Source organism: Dipodomys spectabilis, unplaced genomic scaffold (genome assembly GCF_019054845.1).
Source record: "Dipodomys spectabilis isolate Male_0828 unplaced genomic scaffold, ASM1905484v1 ptg000145l, whole genome shotgun sequence".
NCBI classification, from domain to species: domain Eukaryota; kingdom Metazoa; phylum Chordata; class Mammalia; order Rodentia; family Heteromyidae; genus Dipodomys; species Dipodomys spectabilis.
This window is the reverse complement of record NW_024870822.1, coordinates 14,314,617-14,338,503: the sequence shown is the minus strand read 5'-3', so window position 1 is coordinate 14,338,503 and position 23,887 is coordinate 14,314,617. Positions and strand designations below refer to the sequence as shown.

The 23,887-nt window shown below is 36.4% G+C and overlaps 1 protein-coding gene and 1 pseudogene across 1 annotated transcript in view; one reads left to right on the top strand and one right to left on the bottom strand.

Moving 5' to 3' along the window:
• The window catches only part of Nell1 (neural EGFL like 1), an 837,848-nt gene that overhangs the window by 526,243 nt on the left and 287,718 nt on the right, over nt 1-23,887 (top strand). The window contains exon 14 of the mRNA XM_042691722.1: nt 11,248-11,370. Within this exon, the coding sequence (XP_042547656.1) occupies nt 11,248-11,370 (123 nt within the window). The remainder of the gene's footprint in view (nt 1-11,247; nt 11,371-23,887) is intronic.
• Nucleotides 1,253-1,360, bottom strand: LOC122117958 (annotated as a pseudogene).

Below are 23,887 nucleotides of genomic sequence, written 5' to 3'. Positions count from 1 at the left end.
AATAATGCTGCGATAAGCATAGTTGTGCTGGTAGCTTTAGTATGGCCTTGTTTGTGATTGTTTGGCTAAATGCCTAAAAGTGGGATTGCTGTATTATAAGAGAGCTCTATGTTTAGTCTTTTGAAGAACCTCCATACTGCTTTCCAAAGTGGTTGGAAATTCAAATGTTCATGATATTTAACAAAAAATGAACACACAAATTACCAGCTTCTGTGGGACACAGCAAAGGCAGGACTCAGAGACAAGTTTATAGCTCTGAGCTCCTACATCAACAAATTGGACAGATTTGAAACCAACAATTTGATGAGGCACCTGAAGCTCCTTGAAAAAGAGCAACAATCTAGTAGACAGAAACAAATAATTAAATTTAAATCTGAATTAAATGAATTAGAGTCCAAAATAACCATAGAAAGAATCAACAAAACAGAGACTTGGTTCTTCCAAAAAATTAACAAAATTTACAGACCCTTAGCAAATCCTACCAGAAAAAGAAGAGAACATATCCAAATAAACAAACTCAGAGATGAGAATGGAAACATCACTACAGACACAACCAAGATTCACAACATTATAAGGGAGTACTTCTCATACCTTTACGCTAGTAAGTTTTAGAATCTGGAAGAAATGGACAAATGTTGATGTGCCCAAACTAAACCAAGATGATTTAAACCAACTTAACAGACCCATATCAAGCATTGAAATAGAAACAGCAATAAGAGACCTCCCACCTATGAAAATCCTAGGACCGGATGGATTTACAGTGAAATTCTACAAGGCCTTCAAAGCAGAACTCACACAATGCTCCTCCAACTCTTCAATGAAATTGAAAGTGAAAGTAATTCAAAGCAGAACTCACACAATGCTCCTCCAACTCTTCAATGAAATTGAAAGTGAAAGTAATAATTTCTTTTCTTCATCTAGAAAATAGAAATAGCCATTATACTTAGCTCTTATAAATGACAGAATATATTTTAGCAGCATCTGGCTCATATAGTGTGAGCCTAATTATGATTACATTATTTATAAAAGGAGAAGAGGAAATGACCTATTTTCTTTAAAGTGGAGACTTTAGATAGTCCCCTTCTGCCTATGACTTCCTTCTAAAAAGCACCTGGACATAGCACAACAAATACACAGTATGACTCTGGAAGGCTAAAAGAAAGTTGGACTCTATAGGATTCTTGGAACTTAAGGAACAACAAAGTTTGGGTTTTCAGAGTTTTCCTTTTGCATTTTATATATCCTGAAAGGGGAACTGAAGTAGGTGGCAATGCCTTAACTGTATGTGTGTTGTCAGGCCCAAGGGCCTCTTCCATCCTTGTCAAGGGGAGTGCTAACCTTCTCTCCTTTCATACAACACCTGAAAGGGGAACTGAAAAAGCCTGCAGCCTGGAACTCCCAGCAGTCACAGGCAACAAGTAGAAAAAAACGAACAATAAAACTATCAGTAACAAAAGAAACAGAGGAAAGGGAAAAGAACAGAATATGCCCACCTGTGAAAAAACTACTTTGTAGAACCAGAAAACTCTCTAATTCCTCCAGTGGAACAATGTCACTAGGGTTCTATAGGGAAATTATTAACTATATCCCCAAGCAGCATAGAGACTCATAGAGGCCAGGCTACTGGTCCCTTCACTTTCTCCCAACTCCAATGTTAATGTGGCCCAACAAGAGCTAAACTTACACACTTTCATGCAGCATTGACAAAGAGATCTGAGGTAGGGATTTCTCACTAAGTTTGGCATTAATACAATGCTGTTACTGTTAACCACTCTTGCACAAAATGGACTTAATTAGCTAGCATAAAAAGCCAAGACAAAGGGGGAAAGGAAGGTGGAAGGAAGGAAGGAAGGAAGGAAGGAAGGAAGGAAGGAAGGAAGGGTGGATACAGAGGGAGGGAGGAAAGGAAATGAAGGAAGGAAGGAAAGAAAAAGAAAGAAAGTAAGAAAGAAAGGAAGGAAGGAAGGAAGAAAGAAAGACAAAGTCAGAAAGAAGAAAGAAAGGAAAAGGCATGCCAAGTTGCACACTAATGGCCTATGCCTGTAATCTTAGCTATGCAGAAGACTGAATCCTGAAGATTGTAGTTCAAAACCAGCACAGGCAATAAAGTCTTTAAGACTCATCCAATTAAGGATGAAAAAAATCAGAAGTGGGTTTGTGGAGCAAGGATAAACCTCTTGAGTGAAAAAGCTAAGGGACAGTACCAAGGCTTTGAGTTCAAACCCTATTAACAGCACACACATACAAAATGGCATGCAGATTGGAAAAAGAAGAAAGTAAAGCAATGGATACATATGTCATGTATAGATAACATATATATTGGTGTAGAAAATCTCAAGGAGTCTATGCAAGTATTACTCAAGTAATAAATGATGTTAGCACAGTCACTAGGTATAAGAATTACACATAAAATCAATTACATTCCCATATACCAGTAACCATTTTGTAGAAATAAAACTTGTATCATACAGCGTTCTTCTGGAATATGACAAAATACACAGTTGTAAGTCTAAAAAATTTTCAGGATTCACATGCTTAAAATTACAAAACATCAGTGAAAGGAATTGAAGAATATCTAGTAAGGACATGTACTGCTTTCATGGTTGGAAGAAATGCATTATTCTCCACAAGATATCCAAGTGTAACACAAGTCTTATAGAAATTCCAACAACCTTAATTGAAATTTTATTTAGAAAGGCGTAAGACCTAGGATAACTAAAACAATGTTAGAAATGAAGAGGAAAGTGGGAAAATTTCTCTACCTGGCATTAAGGCTTCTGTACAAACACAGTCAATAGGATACTGAGAAACTGCCAAAGGACAAACGAGGAGCAGTGGGACAGAACAGAGAAACTAGAAACACATGAGTACAAACACAACTAATTGCTTTTGACTAAGGAATAAAAGCATTTCAAGAGGGGAGAATTAGCCTTTTAACAAATAGCACTGAAGCAATTGGACATGCATAGGCCAAAGAAATATTTTTTTGTTTTTTGTTTTAAATTTCAAACTAAACCACATAATTTGTATATTTTATGTCATAAATAAATATTTAAATAATTATAAAAATAGAATAAAGTAGATCAGGAGCTTAAAGGCAACATGTAAAACTATAATACTTAGAAACAGGAAAAATCGTTGGAAGTTAGGAATAGTGTTCTTAAAATGATATTAAAATCCTTGTTTATCAAAGAAAAAAAGGGTACTTTAAAATTTGTCATTATTAGAGACAATCGCAAGAAAGAAAAAAAAGCATTTGAATCTTTATCTTGAGGTTCATTTCACCTAACATCAACTTATCTGATCGTTTCTGCTTGTCTCAGATATATACGAGTTATTGCAAATAAGGGAAACCATGGGACCTATGTTTCTTTGGGTCTGGCTTACTTCACTTAATATAATTTTTCCCAAGTCTTTCCATTTCCTAACAAATGCGGGCAATGTCATTCTTTCTGATGGAGGAATAGAATTCCATTGTATAGATATACCACATTTTCTTGATCCATTCATCTACTGAGGGGCATTTGGGTTGGTTCCATATCTTACCTATGGTAAATAATGCTGCAATAAACATAGTTGTGCTGGTAGCTTTAGTGTGGTCTTGTTTGTGATCCTTTGGGTAAATGCCCAAAAGTGGGATTGCTGAGTCATAGGGGAGCTCTATGTGGAGTCTTTTGAGGAACCTCCATACTACTTTCCAAAGTGGTTGAACAAGTTTACACTCCCACCAACAATGCAGTCAGGTTCCTTTCTGTCCACATCCCCTCTAGCATCTGTTGTTATTAGAGTTCTTGATTATAGCCATTCTAACTGGGGTGAGGTGTTATCTCAATGTTGTTTTGATTTGCATTTCTTTTATGGCTAGAGAGGTTGAGCATTTCTTCATATGTCTAGTGGTTATCCTTCTTTCCTCTTCAGAAAAGTTTCTCTTTAAGTCTTTAGCCTACTTATTTATTGGGCAGTTGTTTCTTTGAGGATTTGTTTTTGGGGGATTTAATTTTTTGAGTTCCAGGTATATTTTAGATATGAGACCCTTGTCTGTTGTATGGCTAGTGAAGATCTTCTCCCAATCCGTGGGCTTTCTATTGATCTTGCTAGCTATGTCCTTTGTCATACAGGAGCTCTGCAATTTCATGCAATCCCATTTGTCCAACCTTTCTTTCATTTATTTATGATTTATTTGTTGCTTTGTATGTCCCTCCCCCATGGTATAACCCCTATTTTCACTGTAGTTGATGTTGGTATAATTTGTGGAGGGGAAGGGAAAAAACAAATTGTTTAAATAGGGATACAGGTGGACCCATTGCAACAATGAGATGTACAAGACCTTATGTCAAAAAACGAACTTTACAACTTTGACCAGGGGGTGGGAGAGAGGGGGAGGGGGGAAGGTATGGGAAGGGGAAACACACAAGGAGGCAACAATGCTTGATAACAAATGTACTCATTACCTTGCCCATGTAATTGTAACCCCTCTGTATAGTATTTTCACAATAAAAAAAACGAAAAAATTGTCATTATTAAATAAAAGAGATTTTTTTCAATTAATTTTAACTCAATCTGACAATTGAATGTGTCTAAGAAGCCAGGAACTGTTGGCTCCTGCCTATAATCCTAGTCACTCAGGAGACAGCTGAAGATCATGATTCAAGCCAGCTGGGGCAGAAAAGCCGTGCTTCTCCTATCTCCAAGTAATCAGCAAAATGCCAGAATTCTGTAAAGATGTGGCTTAAGGGACAGAGTACTGGCTTTGAGCAAAATAGCTATTCAAGAGTACAAAGGCCTGGGTTCAAGCCCCAGTACTGGCACATACATACAAAAATGAAAATGGAACTGTTAGTGGTAGATTGCTAGCAATAAGCAAAAATGGCAAGTGAGAGCTCAAGGACAACAGTACTAACAACGAAGAAATAGTATGTTGAGAAATAATTGTAGTAGTAGGAGCAGTAGTGGTAATAGTAGAAACAGTGCTGGAAATTACTTTTCCTCTGGAGTATTTGCTAGTTGCAATGAGCTACTCAGTTATTTAATCCTTATGGAAATACTAGGAGATAGGTTCTGTGATTCACATGTTATGATTAGGAAGTAGACACAAAGATACTGAATAACTTACATTAGTACACATGGCTTGGAATGGTCAAACCAAGGATCTTCTGTTCTAGGCTCAGCATTCCTAGTCTATGGTCTTTATTTCTGCCCCATGCTACATCTTACCTTCAATTTTGCTACTTTTGTAGCATTTCCACCAACTGGAAAGGAATATTTTAACATTACATCGCCTTTGGCCAACTGTCTCAGACAAGGTTTTAAAAGTTGACTCACTTTTCAAACTTGGGCAAGACTAATATAGTAAAATATATATGTTTCACAGTCTTAGTCCTTTAATGGTAGATATGTTCTATCTTCTCACAAAGTATGTGAGACATGTTGATGAGAATTTGGGCTAGTAAAGAAAAAGGTAGAATTTTTGACATGATGAAGATACTACCATGTCTTGGTTTGTTTTCCATCACATCCATATTTATCTACAATGACTGCTCATTGGTATAATGGCTCCCCTGGGGTCCAAATTCACATATCCAAATGACTTCGCTCAATAGTTCTGTGATTTTAGGGGAGAATGCTTAATGTTCTCTTGTCTCATTTTTCTTCATTGTAAAATGAGTAAACTTGCTTCATATGAAATTATATAATAAATGTAAAATAATAATTTACTGCTTGGTAGACTCTTGGTTCAATGCCATTAGCTAAAATACTGATGGGAAAAAGTTAAGTTGCAGAAAATACACTACAATTTCTTTCTATCAAAATTTAATTAGCAGCCACATTCTAGTTACAGCAAATTAAGGAAACCATGCACCTTATGTTCCTGTGTGTCTGGATTACTTTATTTAATATAGTTTGTTTCCAAGTCTTTCCATTTCCTTACAAATGGTACAATATCATTTTTTTCTGATGGAAGCATAGAATTCCATTGTGTATATATAGAATTCCATTGTGTATATTATCTGTTGAAGGGCATCTGGATTGATTCTATATCTTGGCTATGGTAAACCATGTTGCAGTGAGCATGGTTGTGTTGGCAACTTTAGTGTGACCTTGTTTGTGGTCTATTGGATAAATGCCAAAGAGTGGAATTGCTGAATCTTAGAGGAGCTCTGTTTAGTCTTTTGAGGAACCTTCATACTGCTTTCCAAAGAAGTGGTTGAGCAAGTTTATATTCCCACGAAAAGTGTAGTAGCATTCCCTTTTGGCCACAACCCCACCAGAATCTGTTATTATTAGTTTTCCTTATAATGGCCATGCTAACTGGAGTGAGATGGAATCTCAATGTTGTTTTGATTTGCATTTCATTTTTGGCCAGAGATGTTGAACATCTCTTCCTGTGTATATTGGTCATACTTAATTGTTCTTCTGAGAAGTCTCTCTTTAAGTCTTAGCCCATTTATTAATTGGGTAGACATACTGGATGTTAAAAGACAAAAAAATACATTTGGGCATGATAAATTATATAGGACTCGACACACTGAGTGTCGAGAGGAATGTATTCTTAGGAGAGGATCACAAAGGCTTGGTAGCTATGTGCATATAATCATGATGTTTATCAAAATTAACTTCAAGAAATAGAAACAAGAAGTTTTTGTATTATTTTGCTTTTTGTGTTTTCTTAGAAAACACATTGTTGCTCTTTTTGTTTTTTGGACCTTTTGTATGTAAGTTTATCTGTTTAAGGGAGGATAAATCGTGGGACAGACAATTGCAACAGTAATACTTCCAACCACTCCGTTGAAAATGAACTCTACTTGGGTGGGGGGTGGCTTAAGAGGGAAAAACTGGGGTGAGGGGAGGCTGGGAAGGGATGTGAAGGGTAAACGAAGGAGGAGGCTGCAATGCTTGATAAGAAATGTACGCATTATCCTGCCCATGTAATTGTAACCCCTCTGTACAGTATGTTCACAAAAAAAAATTAAATTAAATTAAAAAAAGAGGGAAAAACTGGTAGAGAGCAAGAGAGAGAGGGAAGAGGTGACACTGTTCAAAAGAAACATGCTCATTAGCTGACTTATATAATTGTAAGTCCTCTCTACATCACCTTTACAATAACAATAAGGAAGTTAAAATAGTTAATAGGGTTTTAATGATAAACTTGGATATACAATGTACTGTGATATGAGTAATTTCAAAGTGATAAAATACTAAATTACATAAATTTATAAGAGGGATGAAATTCTCATGGTCTAGAAATCATGTGTAGGAGTTTCAGGACAAAAATGTAGGTTTGAAGTGATATTTGAAGCCAAGCAGGAACACTCATATTCCAATTGCACTGGGGAAAAGTATTTGGGGTTTGAAAACAACATGAAAAATCTGGAGAGTTAGGAGTGAAATGACACATATTTAGGATGTCAACAGGCAACCTCATCTCAGAAGAATTATCTTCAAGGATCCTGGTAGATGAGACAAAGTAAGGAGGGAAGTCTAGACTTTTGGAATATTACATAAAGCATGCTGTGTCCTGATTGTTCTTTTGCCTAGAATGTTCTTTGTGAGCAACTCTGGATGAGAAAATTGTGCCCATTCTTGTTTTTTATAAATGTTTTTATTGTTATTATAAAGGTGATATACAGGGAGGTTACAGTTACATAAGTCAGGTAAAGAGCACATTTCTTTTTGAACAATGTCACTCCTACCTTTTCTGTCTCCCAGTTTTCCCTTCCTGTCCCTACCCACAGTTATATAGTTCATTTTCAATAAAGTGTCTAGTGGGTACCAATGCTGTGCCCATTCTTAAAGGACCAGTTTAAATATTGCCTGCAAGATGATTATGTTTCCCTCTTCCCATTAGAAAGACTATTTTCTCTCCAATATATTCTCATTCCTGGTTATCTTTATTCCTCTTATCTAGCATGAACAAATGTGCTGGTTTGTTTAGGTCATTCTGAATTATGTTGTTATTCTGGTGTCTTATTGGTAAAACGCTCTTTAAACTATGTCTTGTTGGGATGATAACTTATACAGTCACCTTTTTCAAACTTTATCACTTTCCTCTTGGGTTTCTGTTAATTACACATTGAAGTCTGACAGCCCCTATTAAAAGGTATGCAGGAGCAGAGACAGTTATCTACTTATCTTTGCATTCCCAGTACAGACTCTAACAATTACTTATGGAATAAATTTAAATAAGGAGGCCCAAAACTCTGGAGAGAAGGTTTATGTCTGTAAATTATCTTGTCCCTCACATCATCTGGTATTGCACCTGTACATACACTAGGTACTTGATAGGTCTATAAATTGGATTGGATGTCTACAGGTTTATACTATTTCTACAGCATGCTTGAAATGGCTTTTGCACCTACTAGAAGTTTGTCCTCATAAATCTTCCCTTCTCTTCTTAGTGCTTTTGAACCTGTGCACATTTCTCACTGACAGTTTGGGTTGGATTTAAAGCCTAACGAAAAATTTTCTTTGGAAAATCCTACAGATAAAAACTAGTCAAATTGGTGCCTTTGCCTTACCTCTGTTGTGTGTGGGTGATTAAAATGGATCTGTTTTGAGAGATTTAACCTTTCTCATTATAAGGTCCTTGTTAGGAAATTTAAAATAAAAATTAATGAAGATGGATGATATTTCCATTGATTAGAGAATTGACTTAACAGTTAACCAACTACACTGAATTTTAATCTTTATTCTAATTAGGGTTATTCTTTGCAGGGTCTCCCTGGAATTCCCACTGTATTTTATAACCTTGTATTATTTCAATAGCATCACTAGATTTTTCTCCTTAAGAGTTTTAAAGAAGTTATGCTATCAGACAATTACACAAGTAAAGTGTACAGACTTTCCCATATTGTTTGTTTACAGAATAGCCATTGATATGATTCAGTAAATCTCCTGATTATGAGAAAATGATAATTATCTAAGATATCTTGAGCTCTAATTTGGAATACATTAGCTTATTGTGTGTGTTGTGTACATATACATACACACTCATGCATGCATGTGCATGTGTGCATTTGCCAGACCTGTGGCTTGAACTGAGGGGCCTGGGAGATAAGCATTCCATGGGGTTTCCTGCCCAGGCTGGCTTTGAACCGAGAACCTTAGATTTTAGCCTATTAATTAGCTAGGATTATAGGTGTGTTCCACCAGTTCCTGCCACATTAGTCCATCTTCTTTTAGTATAGATCCATAGATTCATTTCTCTCTATATCTGTGGTCATATATACATATACACATGTATATACACATGTATATACACATGTATATACACATACATATATAAATACACACCAAATGGCTATGTAATATATATATATGTAGAAAACCAAATAACTATATTTGTGTGTGTGTGTGTGTGTGTGTGTGTGTGTGTGTATTACTCAATAGTAAGCTATAACCTATAGAATGAAAATTTTGATGTTCAAATAGATGGAACTGTCATGTTATGCAAAATAAGCCATACAGAGAAAGACAAATATGTTCTCTCTTTATATAAAGAATCTAATCCTTGAAAATAAATGACAGAAATTAATGTAAAACGTTCTGCTAGGGAATAGGAACCAGCAGAAAGGGGAAGGCAAAAGAAATGTGTATAGGGAGAGGTGACTCTTGTTAAAGTACTTTATAAACATCTATGAAATTAGAACAATTAAGCCTGTTGGAAGTGATTTTATATGACCTTTTCTGCTTGTCTCAGACATACACTAGTTATTGCAAATAAGGGAAACCATGGGACCTATGTCTGAGACAAACAGGAAAGGTCAGATAAGTTGATGTTAGGTGAAATGAACCCCAAGATAAGTATTTAAATATTTTTTCTTTCATATGATTGTTTCTAACACATTTATAAGATGTTTTCTTTGTTGCTTTGTATGTCCCTCCCTCACAGTATGACCCCTGCTCTCACTGTATTTGATGTTGGTATAATTTGTGGAGGGGAAGGGAAAAAACAAATCGTTTAAATAGGGATATAGGTGGACCCATTGCAACGATGAGATGTACAAGTCATTATGTCGAAAAACGAACTTTACAACTTTGGCGGGGGGGGGGGGGGGGCGGTGGGAGAGGGAGATGGGAAGGGATGGGAAGGGGAAACAAAGGAGGAGGCAACAATGCTTGATAAGAAATGTACTCATTACCTTGCTCATGTAATTGTAACCCCTCTGTATGGTATTTTCACAATAAAAAAAGGAAAGGAAGTGATTTTAAAGGGAAAAGGGGGTAGGAGGCATTTCCACAGGGGGATGAATTTGATTGGAATACAATGTATGCATATATGGACATGTCCAATGAAACCCCTTTGTACAACTGATATATACAAGTAAAAATGTAAAAAAAATTTAAAATGAGTTATTTGACAATTAAACTGAAGCTCTGAAGTATTCTGAAAGCTGAAAAGCTGAAGTTTCTTAAACATACCCCTGAGCATAAGCTCCAGTCCTGCTCACAGACAACGCTGTACTCACTGCTCACTGATGTTCTGTGTGCCCAGTGCTATGCACTGTTGTTAAGGGTCCTTTTTCAGGCTATTATTAGCTGGACCTTCCTGTTCAGGTTTACCCTCTGTGTTCTAAAGAAGCTATGCAATCTATCATATAGATTTTTTTTTAACCTTGGAGGAAGGTTTCCTGATCATGGTGCTGTTGACATTTGAGCTTGTTAATTCTTTGTTGTAGTGGGTTCTCCTTTGTACTTCTTAGCAACAGCACTGATTCCAGTAACACTTGCTGTCCCTAATGGTGGCAACCAAAACAGCTCTATAAATATCAACAAATGTGTTGGAAGTGTGCTGTGGCTCAAGTGGTAGAGTCCTAGCCTTGAGCTGAAGAGCTCAGGGACAGTGCCCGGGTCCACAGTTCAAGCCCCAAGATGGACAAAAAGAAAAAAAAAACCCAAATGTTTCTTCATGAGTGTATATTCCCTGTGGAGAACTACCTTGGAGCCTCGTCTAAAATGTTTAGAAGGTGCAAGAAACAATGTACATAGAGCAGTGCTTACCAATTATATGACTTGATGTAAGTTGCTTGTGTGCTTTGACATTGTTTCTTGGTCCATCAGAGTGGAGATAATAATACCCATAGTTTATAGTTGCTGAAGACCACATAAGGTATGGAAACTACTAAGCTGCTGGTCAAGTCCCTATATCAAATAGTGTAATTATTAGTGGTGAGTTTCAGCTCAGTTTTCTAACACCATTAATTCCTGCCTAAGAAAAATGCCTTTCTTTCTTTCTCACCCTGCAAACAGAGCATGATGAATGTGGAAGTGGACAGCACAACTGCGACGAGAATGCCATCTGTACCAACACCGTCCAGGGCCACAGCTGCACCTGCAAGCCAGGCTATGTGGGCAATGGGACTGTCTGCAGAGGTAGGCTTGCTGCCTTAGGGCTAAACGGTGAGCTTGTGGTGCTCACGTGGCTGACCTCCTTTACATCTGGTGGCTGGACGCTGCCAGGTTTGCTGCTCTACTGTGCAAAAAAAAAGATGAAAGTGATCCTGGATTGGCTTTCGGGTTAAGAATATGGATCAGGGGCCCAGATCCATGATTAGATGTCACTGCTCAGCGTTTCCCCCTTGCGACTGAATTGTGTGAGGGAAGTTCTTTTCCTGGGATGTGAATTTTCTTTCCCGTGAACTTTCCTCAAATGCACATGGTCATCATCCCCATCTATGGTGAAGGTGTCCCTGTGAATAGAGAACTTAGCCTCTACATTTGTTTAGTGATTGAGAGGCCAGTGTTGTGGCTTTGGTGTGCATTTAGACTAAAATTAAAAGTTCTCCTTCTACCAATGAGGCATTCAGAACCCTGGGCCCTGGTTCCTATCACTTTCTCTCCTTCTCCATTGACATTGTGCTTTGCCTCTGTCCTTGACCACTCCTGTCCCTTCACCTTCGATGGGATAATTTCCTTCATGCCTCCACTCTAACATCAGCCCAGTCCAGAATCACTCTTTGATAACCTATCAACATTAGCACCTTTAGTATTTCCTAACCGAAAGCTTGCTTTCTTAATAAGTAACTGGACAGAAAACTGTCTCTGTGTGTTAGTCCCTGTATTGACTCTGTTCATGCTAGGATGTGTGCTTCATGATGGTGACCACTTGGTTTTTTCCCCCTAACTTTGCCCCCAGGAGCTAGATTGTGCCTCAAACACTGTAGGTGTTAACTAATGCCATCAGTCAAAGATATATGAGATACCAGCATTTGGAAAAGAAGCAACATGATTGAAAAAGAAGCAACATGAACAAAACCCAGGAGATATCTTGTGATCAGATACTCTTATCATCCTTTCTTTAGAAGAGCTAAAATTCAGATACAGAGAGGTTAAGTAAATTGTTCCGTGACAGATAGCACTATATTAATAGTCCTCTACGAGATGTCATGTTGGTAGAGACAGAGTAGTAATTCAGAATGACTGAATCACTATATTCATGCACTAGACTAGAGGATCAAATTTTTTGTGTGTCAGTCACTACTGGGTCTTGAATTCAGGGCCTGGAGTTTGTTCCTTAGCTTTATTCACTCAAGGCTGGTGCTAATACCACTTGAGCCACAGCTCCACTTCTGGCTTCTTGGTAGTTGATTAGAAATGAGTCTCTGAGACTTTCCTTGTTGGCCTGGCTTCAAACTGTGATCCTTAGATATCAGTCTCCTGAGTAGCTAGGATTAGAGGTCTGAGCCAATGACTCTTGTCTAGAAGACAATTCTTAAAAAGTTAATTTTATCCACTCTTTTATTATATGCAGGTGAATGTGTAGAAATGGATTTATAGCTGATTGAGAGAGTAAATTGGTAAAAATCCCTTATGAGGAGCTATTTGACAAAAATGTACCAATGTTCAATGTTGGTGTTGTTTTTGAATTCTATCACCTTACCTTTTGAAATAGATTCCAGAGAAATACAACTTCATAAGGAGGGGAAAATGTACATATAATGATTTATTATAGCATCATAGTCACTGAAAATTAGAAACAATCAAAATAAACAGCAGTAATAGATTACCTGTATTTATTTTGCATATTTGTGGAATAAAATTCACTAGTTTGAAACTTTAAGCATGTATATGTACACACTAGTGCAAATACACACATATACATGTTCACTGAAAGACCCATAAGTCATAATTTTGAGAAGAGAAACAAAATCATATAACACAACTACACGCACAGTATCACAACATGTCTTAAGTTATTATTTATAAATATCCATACACTTACAGAAATATCAAAAGATTAGAAATAAGAAGAAATTCAGGGTTGGGAAGGTGGCTCAGTGGTAGAGTGCTTACCTTGCATGCCTGAGACCCTGAGTTCGACTCCTCAGCACCACATAAGCAAAAAGAAAAAAGCCAGAAGTGGCCCTGTGGCTCAAGTGGTAGAACACTAGCCTTGAGCTGAAGAGCTGAGGGACATTGCCCAGGCCCAGAGTTCAGGCTCCACGACTGGACCCCCTCCCCCCCAAAAAGAAGACAATTCAATATTTACCTGTGTGTATCTGAACAAAAGAATACTCACTTGTTACAATAAATTATATATTCCATAAATTACAATGGAAAACTCTATATGAAGTATTTGTATAGCTCTTAAGGATTTTCCTAAAGACCAGCTTAAAAGAAGGATGAGGATAATTGCAAAGCAAAACAAAAAACAAAACTATTAATATAGCTTCATGGATTATCAAGCCCACTGCTGATTCCTACATGCTAAAATATATAAATCAAAGGAGCAACCTAGGGATTTGATTTTGATGCATTTGTTTTCCTCCTAGATTTATATTACCTAATAAAATAATATTAATTGCCCTGGCTTGGTGGGGAAGTCCTATCTTGTCTTTGTGATAAATGGGGCCATCACCTCTATGAAAAATATGAGTTCAAATAGTGTTCTTGGTATCCCTAGACTCTGAGGGAACCATGTCTTCCCTTGAAAGTTATGCTAGTAGAATGTAAATAAAGAAAGCTGTGAATTAGGGAAAATTATTTTCTTAAAGTGATTCTCACATTCAATCACACTGACCTGGGTAAAAGGGGATGTCCTGTGTTTATAATGTTGAAGGGGAAGTACTGTCATGAATCAATGAATTGGACGAAAAACTTGAAGAGCTAGGGCTTAGACTCATTTTTATTATTGGCACGTTGCACCTTTTATTTTTATACATAGCAAAACTGGTTCATAATACCACATCCCTTGTTTATCTAACAATGTTAGGGCAAAGAATTACTAAGAGAGTATATATACCAATGTGTTTCCCATTATGAAAAGTAAAAAGTCAAAAGGATATTGTTGTTTATAAGGAAGGAGAAAGAAAAAGGAAGGGAGAAGAAAGCAGAGGGAGTGGTGAAAGGCACTGGGATGCTGTTCATGGGTTCCTTGAAACTTTGTTCAGTACCCAATTCTGCCTCTTGGTTTCAGATCAAACCATCTGTAACTGAAGCATTGTGACTTGGACAAAGATAACTAGATAACTTGAACTAATCCCTTAATAATAATGATAGTAATGATGATGATGATGATAATTGTTTTCAGTAAGAATGCTTCAATTCAGAGTCTCAAGCTCTTGCTTGGCACCTGATTTACACTTTACCACTTGAGCCATGTCTCCACTTCTGATTTTTGCTGTTATTTGTAGATATCAGTCTCCAGGATTTGTCTACTCAAGCCAGTAGCTTGAATTATAACTGTGAGCCAGTAATATCTGGTTAATCTTTGTGTTTTTTTTTTTGTATTTTTTTCTTTTTTTAATTGTCAAGGTGATGTACATAGGGGTTTCAGTTACATAAAGTAATAAGTACATTTCTTGCCAAACTTGTTACATCTTCCCTCAATATTCTCCTATTTTCTCTCTCTTTACCCCCACCCCCAAGTTGTACAGATCATTTCTAATTTGTTTTTAATTTTAAATATATAAGACTTTTCTGGACATGATATTTATAGATGAATAAATGCAGATAAAATAGAAAGTATTTTTACTTACATTAACAAGCATAGCCTAAGCCACAGTTTCTACAATACTAATTGATGGGATTTCTCCCAGTGTTCTTTCATGGTGGCTGATACTTATACAAGGAGATTTTTTTTCCCCAAAGGGATGAGAAGTATTCATCAGCTTTAACAAGTACCACCAAGTCCAATACATTATCTTACTTGGTTCTCACCATAACCCTGGGAAGGTTTTTGCTTTATTCTGTTTCAAGGTAAATCCTGAAGAAGATAAAACTATATCTGGTTGAATGCAGCCATTGGGAATACTCTTTCAGTCTTGCTTCTGTCCTCTATTCCTTTTCTTCTCTTATATTTGCCATTTCCTTCCTTCTCCCTTAGTCTTCCTCTTTGTCTGTCATTTTTTTCCTTTTCCTACCAAAGTAAACAGAAAGGAAAGAGAGGAGATAATGGCAATCTATAACTTTTTAGATAAAGTTTTATTCTCATTTGAAAAACAAACTAAATTGCTTGTGTAAGTGTGTAGCATGTAATACTGAATATGTTGGCATTTAGGAGAAAATGCTAGCAAACAGTTTTAAATAAGATTTGTATGACTGGACATGAGGGTTAAGGTTATCTATGGAGCAGTGTCTATCTGCTTGCCCATTCTTGCATTCATGCTGAAATGGAAATCAGGCAGCTGTCAATATGTAGCTAATAGACTAAGCCTCCTCTCTTAATCGGTCATTAGGGCTAGAGAAGATGGGATGATCCTTGGAAGCATTCTTGTCTTAATGACTGATAATATTGACATTTCTTCTGTAAATATAGAGTAAGTGTGAATATCGTGTCTGCAACATAATTCCAGGCACCAAAAGAGCAAAACAAAACAAAAAAACAACAAGAAAGCATAAGGCAGGACCCTTGGACACCATTTAGTGCTGGAGAAAGATTTGCTTCCAACCAATGCTTCCAACTCAATAGAACAATTCACAAAATGAAATTATCCCATATAAGAGAAACTCATAAGGAATTAATAAAAATATTGAGCCATGTGAAGAGCATATATGCTTGTTAGTTTTCCTTTGCTTAAAAGCAATTGAATACTTGGTTGGTGTGGCTGGGCAATTTGCAGAACTTAGAAAAAAAGGAAGCATGGGAACGTTTTTTTTTAAAAAGCATGAACATTTTGCTATTTCAAGGCACTGAGTATTTACTTTATATTGGTCTCTTGCATCCTATCACGTTTGGTGTTTGCTGTTTAATGTTGTTTCCTTGGGCATGGGGATACTCTTCGGGTGGTTATTGACTTGTATGAGAAATTTAGGCCCACAATTTGGCATACTCTGACTGCTGAGCTCCCACTCCCCTTGACCAAAGCATTTTGACTTTGCCTGAGGCAGAGAACTTGAATCAGACACTTCCCCTTCTCAATAGTCCTTCACACAGCAGGCTCTGTATTAGTTCCTTTGATCTCTGGCATAATTCAACATACCATTGTCAGTTAATACTATGGATAGAAACATCAGACTCTGCCTCTAAAAGCAGGCATATACAACCCCATGGTCTTTTAGTGTCTGTGCCCAGGACCCTGCTACAGCATCTGGATAGATATGAAGAGGCACAGAGGTATGGGGAGGATGTGGTCTCAGGTGATATTCCAAATGGTATCCTTGCTTTTGCTCACTTGTCGTCAGAACCAACTAAGAGGAAGATAAAGAAGTTATTCATAGGGAGACTGAAGGGTCAGAAGGAATATTTACAAAAATTATACCAGCAAATGTGCCTTATGTCTATGACTATTCATGGTAGCATTGATAGTATTGAACTTCCCTATTAGATAGGGTTATACAGCTAATCACAGGTGGATCAGTGCAACCATGGGGTTTCCTCTTACACCACAGGGAAGGAGAAACATTCCAGAATATTTTCTTTTTTTTGTCAGTTGTGGGGCTTGAACTCAGGGCCTAGATGCTGTCTCTGAGCTCTTTTGCTCAAGACTAGTACTCTACCACATTGAACTACAAAGCTACTTCCAGTTTTTGAGTGGTTAATTGGAGATGAGACTCACAGGGACTTTTCTGCCCCAGCTGGCTTTGAATCATGATCCTTAGATTTCAACCTCCTGAGTCACTAGGCTAACAGGCATGAGCCACTAGTCCCCAGCTCCACAATATGTTTCTATGGACATATTGATTTAGTTTAGAAGTGAGGAAAATTAGGACAGAACTGAGTCACACATGAATAATGTGTGTACTTCCTCTTTTCTACTCACCAGTAGTCAGGGAAGGGACCAAGGAGGAAAATTCACTCTCAGGAACATCAGTTGCATTAACTAGAAGCATGTTTTCCCTTCCTCCATCATTTTCTTCCCTACTTCACTGACAATTTCTACTAAAATGTAGCACTATATTTCTGTCTTTAGTCTTCATCTTTATTGAATTAAAGATATATGGGGAATCTTTTTAATGTTGTTTCATTGTTTAAGCATTTGAACATATTTGAACATCTGAACCAAGATATTAGCTCTGGATTTTGTTGGGTTATTGCCTCATTGTCATGATACAACAATCTGTACCACAGGGGAAAGTCACTAGAGAGTACTCAGAAGCTTGTGTGAGCACCAACATAAACTTGGTTTGAAAACCTTATCCTGTCTTTTGATGTCTTTCTGTTGCAAGGCATTAAAATTTCTTTCTGTGGAAAGAAATTTAAATTAATTTATGCAAATAAATTAATCTTCCCTTGCTAACAATTCATTTTTAGACCAGGCAAGTGACACTTTAGTGACTGTGTAACACATGTCTATGTGTCCATCACTGTTGTCTTTCGTGTTCCAGGAGCCAACTATGATGCTTCACATGAGATGAGTACCCCTTCTTTGTGCCATCAAGAACGTTCCTGAACCATCTACTGAGGGGCATCTGGGTTGGTTCCATATCTTAGCTATGGTGAATAATGCTGCAACATAGTTGTGCCGGTAGCTTTAGTATGGCCTTGTTTGTGATCATTTGGGTAAATGCCCAAAAGTGGGATTGCTGGGTCATAGGGGAGCTCTATGTGGAGTCTCTGAGGAACCTCCATACTATGCAATGGAATTCTCTGCCTCCATCAGAAAGAATGACATTGTCCCATTTGTTAGGAAATGGAAAGACTTGGAAAACATTGTATTACATGAATGCTTGATAGAAAGTGTACTCATTATCTTACTCATGTAACTGTAATCCCTCTGTACAATATCTTTACTATATATATCTATATAGATATATATGAAAGTTCCTGAACACTACTATAGTCCCTACAATCCAATTCTACAGTTTTCTCTTTAGTTGTCTGTTTGCAAGATATGACTTAATGCATCTCTGTAACCAATGTTTAATGCAGAGGTGAGTATTTTGTAGCACTCAGAAGTTTCTGAATGAGAAAACACATAAAGAGTCCTACCTAGTAGAATATTCACTTCATTATTTTAAGAATACAAAAAAGAAAACATCTCTCTGGGAAAAGTGTAGTTTGTGGATTACACAAGCCCTGTTCCCAGCCTGAGAAAACAATTGTTGCCAAACATATATATATATAAACAACTCTTGCCAATAGATAATTGGTTCTCAAAGAAAATAATTTCAATACAGGCCATTGTATACATTTCAGGAAGTAAATAGATCTTCCTAATAAGGCACTTTGGAATCTTGTAGTTCTTTGAAGTGACTTATTATGAGCATGTTTGAATTAACCACCTGAGCAGCATGACTGCTTCCTAGAAAAATCTTTTTTATGGAATGCTAGATAAACTATGTACAAAGATTACACAGGAAGCTAGAAACAAAGGCCAGAGAAGATTAGATATAGACAGAAAGATGAATGGGAAAGCACATACTAACAGTATAAATGAAATCATGAATTAACAGAAATCCTAAGTAAAATAGACATCTTGAATTACAAAGATGTTTCCAGAGGCTTACAGGCAAATATGAAAGGAGAAAATAGAAAGACAGGTTGTCACAGTAAGATGATCACTGAAAATAATAAAATTGATAAACTGCTGATCCATACATCAGAGAAGATGAAATTCAGAGATTTAGAAGCAAATAGCAAGGGAAAAAGAAGCCTTTGGCAAAAGTACTTACAGCACTCCAGTCATAGCTTTGAAAAGTGGTTAATATAAGGAGGAAGAACCTAAGAAGGCACCAATCTAAAACTCTGCCTTAAGGTGTCGAGAGGAAAAGTTGGAGAGTATGAGGTAAGGCAAGACTGATAATATAGACTGGTTGGCCACAGGTATAGGTGGGACCCTCTTATAAAAAACGTTCCTATTGTTAAACAGATCAGAACTGTGAGTCTATTTCCTATAGTGCACTTCTTCTTATAGAGCAATTTCAAAGCAGTCCAATAAAAATTCTGAAATTACACTCTACATCTAACTGACTTATAAATACAGAAAGCAGGAAGATTACATGTGGATCAGTATTAGGCTCAGTCAACCAGACAAATTGTAGCAAGTGTTAGATCCTCCAAAGTATTCTACTTATATAGCATCATGTAGGAAGATTCTGTTTATTACAATTTTAGATTCTCAATTGAAATAATTGATACAAGTAAGATTGCTATGAGAAATGTGACTTTCACAATTTCTAGGATTATTAGATGATTTGGTCACAAATCATAAACATAAGGACAAGGCTTATGTGCATGTAGATAACGAAATCCATTTCAGTTAAGATAACTGCTAATCAGAAAGCATTATTAACCAGGAGACATGGGTTTTAACATGAAATGGTAAGATATAAGTAGTCAGAAATATTCAGAACCCCCAATACTGTGGTGTCTTGAGGTATCATTTGTAAAATGACACCTCAAATTTTCTCCTAAAAAATACCTATTTCCTGCTGAAGAAGGTCAGTGCTCTTCAGTAAGACACCTGATACCCTGTTATATCTGGCCCCATCTGGGCATTTTGAGCCTAACATTTAAACTTTCATCTTTGTCCTATTATTCTATCAGTCACACTTGATAGTTAGAGCAAACCATTTCCCAACAATCCAGGACAGATGACTTCATACGCATTCCTTCTCCTTGGGTTCTTTTATTATCCTGAAGTACTTTCTTCCATCTCCTTCTTCTTAGGAGAGAAATCGTACTCGCCTTTCACAGTACAGATCAAATTAATTTTTTCCTTGATCTTCATGGTCAGAATAAATTGTTTCTCCTCTCAAGTCTGCTCATTGCATTCAATATATTGTCAAATTAAACTTAGCTATTTACATATTAACATTTACTACTGACATGAGACCTTGTGTATCATGCATGGGTACTTGACAAATACATATTGGTGTAAAATGAGAATAGGCTACAACATTTAATGCAAATCATTTCTGCTCTTACAGCATGGTGTATTGTTACTGAATGTAGACCAACATTGAGAAAATAGAATCAAGGCAGAAAACCAATTATCTGTTTCTGTAATTTTCACTATTGTTTTAGTTTTGTAGATTACATTTGACATTCAGTTTTGAGATTAAGTCTCTTTCCTGATCGACATTATGAGATATTCAAGGTTCTTTTCAGCAGGTCTGTACATGGTTCTAGTATACCTTTCCACCAAAACTGAATGATTCTTTCTTCTATATGTTTATCTTGTTTTCATTAGTTTTGTCATTTAAAATGTTTTCTTCTTTTTAGAATTCCCAATATTATACTGTTTATATATTTTTTTCCTACAGAAATTAGCAAATAAATCAAGAGAATCAGCACAGATATTATCCAACAATTATTTATTGTGTACATACGATGCTCTAGGCTCCAGCTGTGTGATTGACAAAAAACAAGGATAGTCTTATGGTAAGATATGAGTCTAATAGACCTCAACCATTTAAAATCATCAAACTTTTTTAAATCTTGAAATAATTTGCCTCAGAAGTCCTCAGATACTTCTCGATTTCCTATGCCAGAGAACAGTTCTGATTCTTTGATCTTTCTAGGCTCTAAATGTACTGGGTTAGCATTTCCTTTCTTTTTTTTTTCTTTTCCTAGGTAATTATTTCTAAACAGATTAACTTTAAACACCATCAGTATGCTGATGACTACTAAATTTGTACCTTCAGCTTTGGCATTTTCCCTGGTTTCTCAAGAGTCATGTGAGCAATTAACTAGGTGAACTAGCGACTTGGGTCCCTCCATTCCAAGACTCTCAAGAATGCCTGGAATGGCAAATCTTGACCTCTATTACATTTCCCTTGTGATATTGGTTAGGTGGCATATACAACAACACAGATTCAGTGGACAAGAGGGATAATTTGTGTCCAAGGTAGGACAGAGAAGGGCAGCATAAAAATTCATCATGCTACTTAGAATGAGCACAATGTAAAACACGTGAACCCTTTCTTTCTAAAAATGTCTGTAAAATAGTTTTAGACTTATAGGTGGTTATGGGTAATTTCAAGCACAGAAAGTAAAACTGCAGATAAGCAAGGACTATTGAATTTCAAACTTAATATAAGCCAACAGAACTCCTAATTCCTCCTTTACAAAGTAGGCTGTCCCTTTCCATGTCTTTACCATCTTAAGCCTTTAGATCACCTTTCAACAGCTTGACAGATGTAAAACAAGCACTTGACATGATTTCTCTCTTTCACATTTTATATCAACCCCTCATTTTTCCCTTCACAGAATTATCTCCAGTACAATGATTCCTTTCTCCTCTAACAACTCAACCGGAATCAGTTCTCCACTGGAATATTGCACTAGCAATAGAGCTAGGATTTTGAAGACTATATATTTAATTGCAGGAGATCAGATAAAAATGTTTATTTTCTCAGTAATATATAAGCTTTAGTCTATAAGTAAACACTTTGGATTGTAAAAAAAAAAATACACTGGGACATAAATTGCACATGTATCTAGACATTCACACAGTAAGACCAAAGAAGAAGAATATTCTCAGGGAAGGATCACAAAGGTGCAATACCTATGTACGTTTTACATATAAAATAATATTTATTGAAATGAACTCTAGGAAAGAGAATCAAAAGGGTTTTTTTCCCTTTGCTGCTGTTTTGTTTTATTTTCCTTTTGTCTTGTTTGTTTGTTTACCAGTCTTTGGGAGGGTAAGTGTGCACAGAAATGCTGGGACAAAGAGTGTGCAAATGCAACTATGGTACTCTGTAGTCATTTACTATGTAGAAAATGAACTACACAACTTGTGGTTGGGACAGGAGGAAAAAACTGGGAGTGATGAAAGAGATGACATTGTCCAAAATTTACTCTTTATCTGACTTATATAACTGTAACCCCTCTGTACATAACTTTTACTACAACAATAAAATGCATAAAAACAAAAAATAAGAGTGAAGGATCAGGATTGATACTGAAATCACTGAATTATGACAGATGGAGATCTATGTCAGTAAATGAGTGGCTGTAGTGATGAGGGACAGCTTGGACAAAGTGCAAAATAAGCTTCAAAGGAGCAGAGGCTTCCGTGGGAGGAGGGTAAACTGTACAGAGTTGGAGTAGAAAGTGATAATGTATGTAGTCCCTGTCCTTTCCTGAGATTTGGAATGTACAGGAAAATGTCTTCGCCTGAGTGGGAAGTTGAAGACCTAACACTCAATGAAGAGGGGGGAAAGGGAATAGCAGAAGAGCTGTTGGTGATTTATGATTTATACACATTACACATCCATATTACACATACATATGTACATATACTCACATATACATATTCATATATTTATATGAAAATTATATAATCGTTATCAAGGGGATGGGCTTTGGTGCTAAAGTAGTTGGGCTCAAATACTGTGCTTAGGTTTCTTAGCAATAAAGCCTTAACCAAGTAACTGAATATCTCTGAACTTCAGGTTGCTCACCTGTGAAGGTGTGAATAAACTCAGAATTTAAGTTCCCAAACTCCTTAGTCTGTAAAAGATGACACCAAATGAACTAATATATTAATATTATTTGCATCGTGCCTGTAATATCGTAGCTGCTTTGTAGATGTTAGCATTTACAAACAGTGTTGTAAATAGTACAATCAAAATGTCACTGTTAATTTCTGCCTTACCATGTTTTGAGATCACATTCAGCAGTAATCTCCCTTAGAAACTACGCACAAACATTGTGCATGTAGTTATCTGTATAGCATGGTCATTTCTGTCATTATTTATGGCATTGGCTTTATTAATACTGTATTAACATTAATATTAATTAATACTGCATTGATATAATCACTGTATCTCCCTTAATAGCTACTACAGGGATGGAACATTCCAATATATATTTGGAGAGAATGAAAACAAGAACTCTGACGTTTATGATCAAAGACAGTCCCACAGATGCCCACTTACCTAGGTGTGACATGTTCTTGGAATAGAATGTCTTTTCCTATGAACTCTGTCCCACTGTAACCAGGGGGACACATTTGTGAGATTCAAGTCAGTATTCTACATATAGAATAGATAGTATGCCCCCAAACAGCATAAAAACAATGTCTCTCTAGGTTATTTAATTCTCAACTATAAATTGAAGGTCACTTCATTTTTTCAATAATCCAGAAACATGAAATATTCTTATTGGTGATATGAAATATCATCTTTGTCTTCTCCATTCCTACAGACTTGAACAATTGTAAGAGAAGAAAAAGTCTTTCAACCCAATAATGGTTATTACGCTTGATGTTTCAGTAATAAATACTTCCTTTGAAAATACAGTATGTTCACAAATAAAATAAAATTAAATTTAAAAAAAAAAGAAAGAAAATGGATCTGAAACTAGAAAATAAGATTGATCGTCTAGTATTTGGTTATCAAGATCATTTATGTTCATCAACTTGATAAAGAGCTAGAGACAGATATGGAAGCTGTATTGAAATCCCTCAAAAAAAGCAACCAAATACACTGAAGGATTACGGAAAAGAGAAGGGACTTACATAAGGCACAATAACATTGGTTATATTCTTTGGCTTAATAA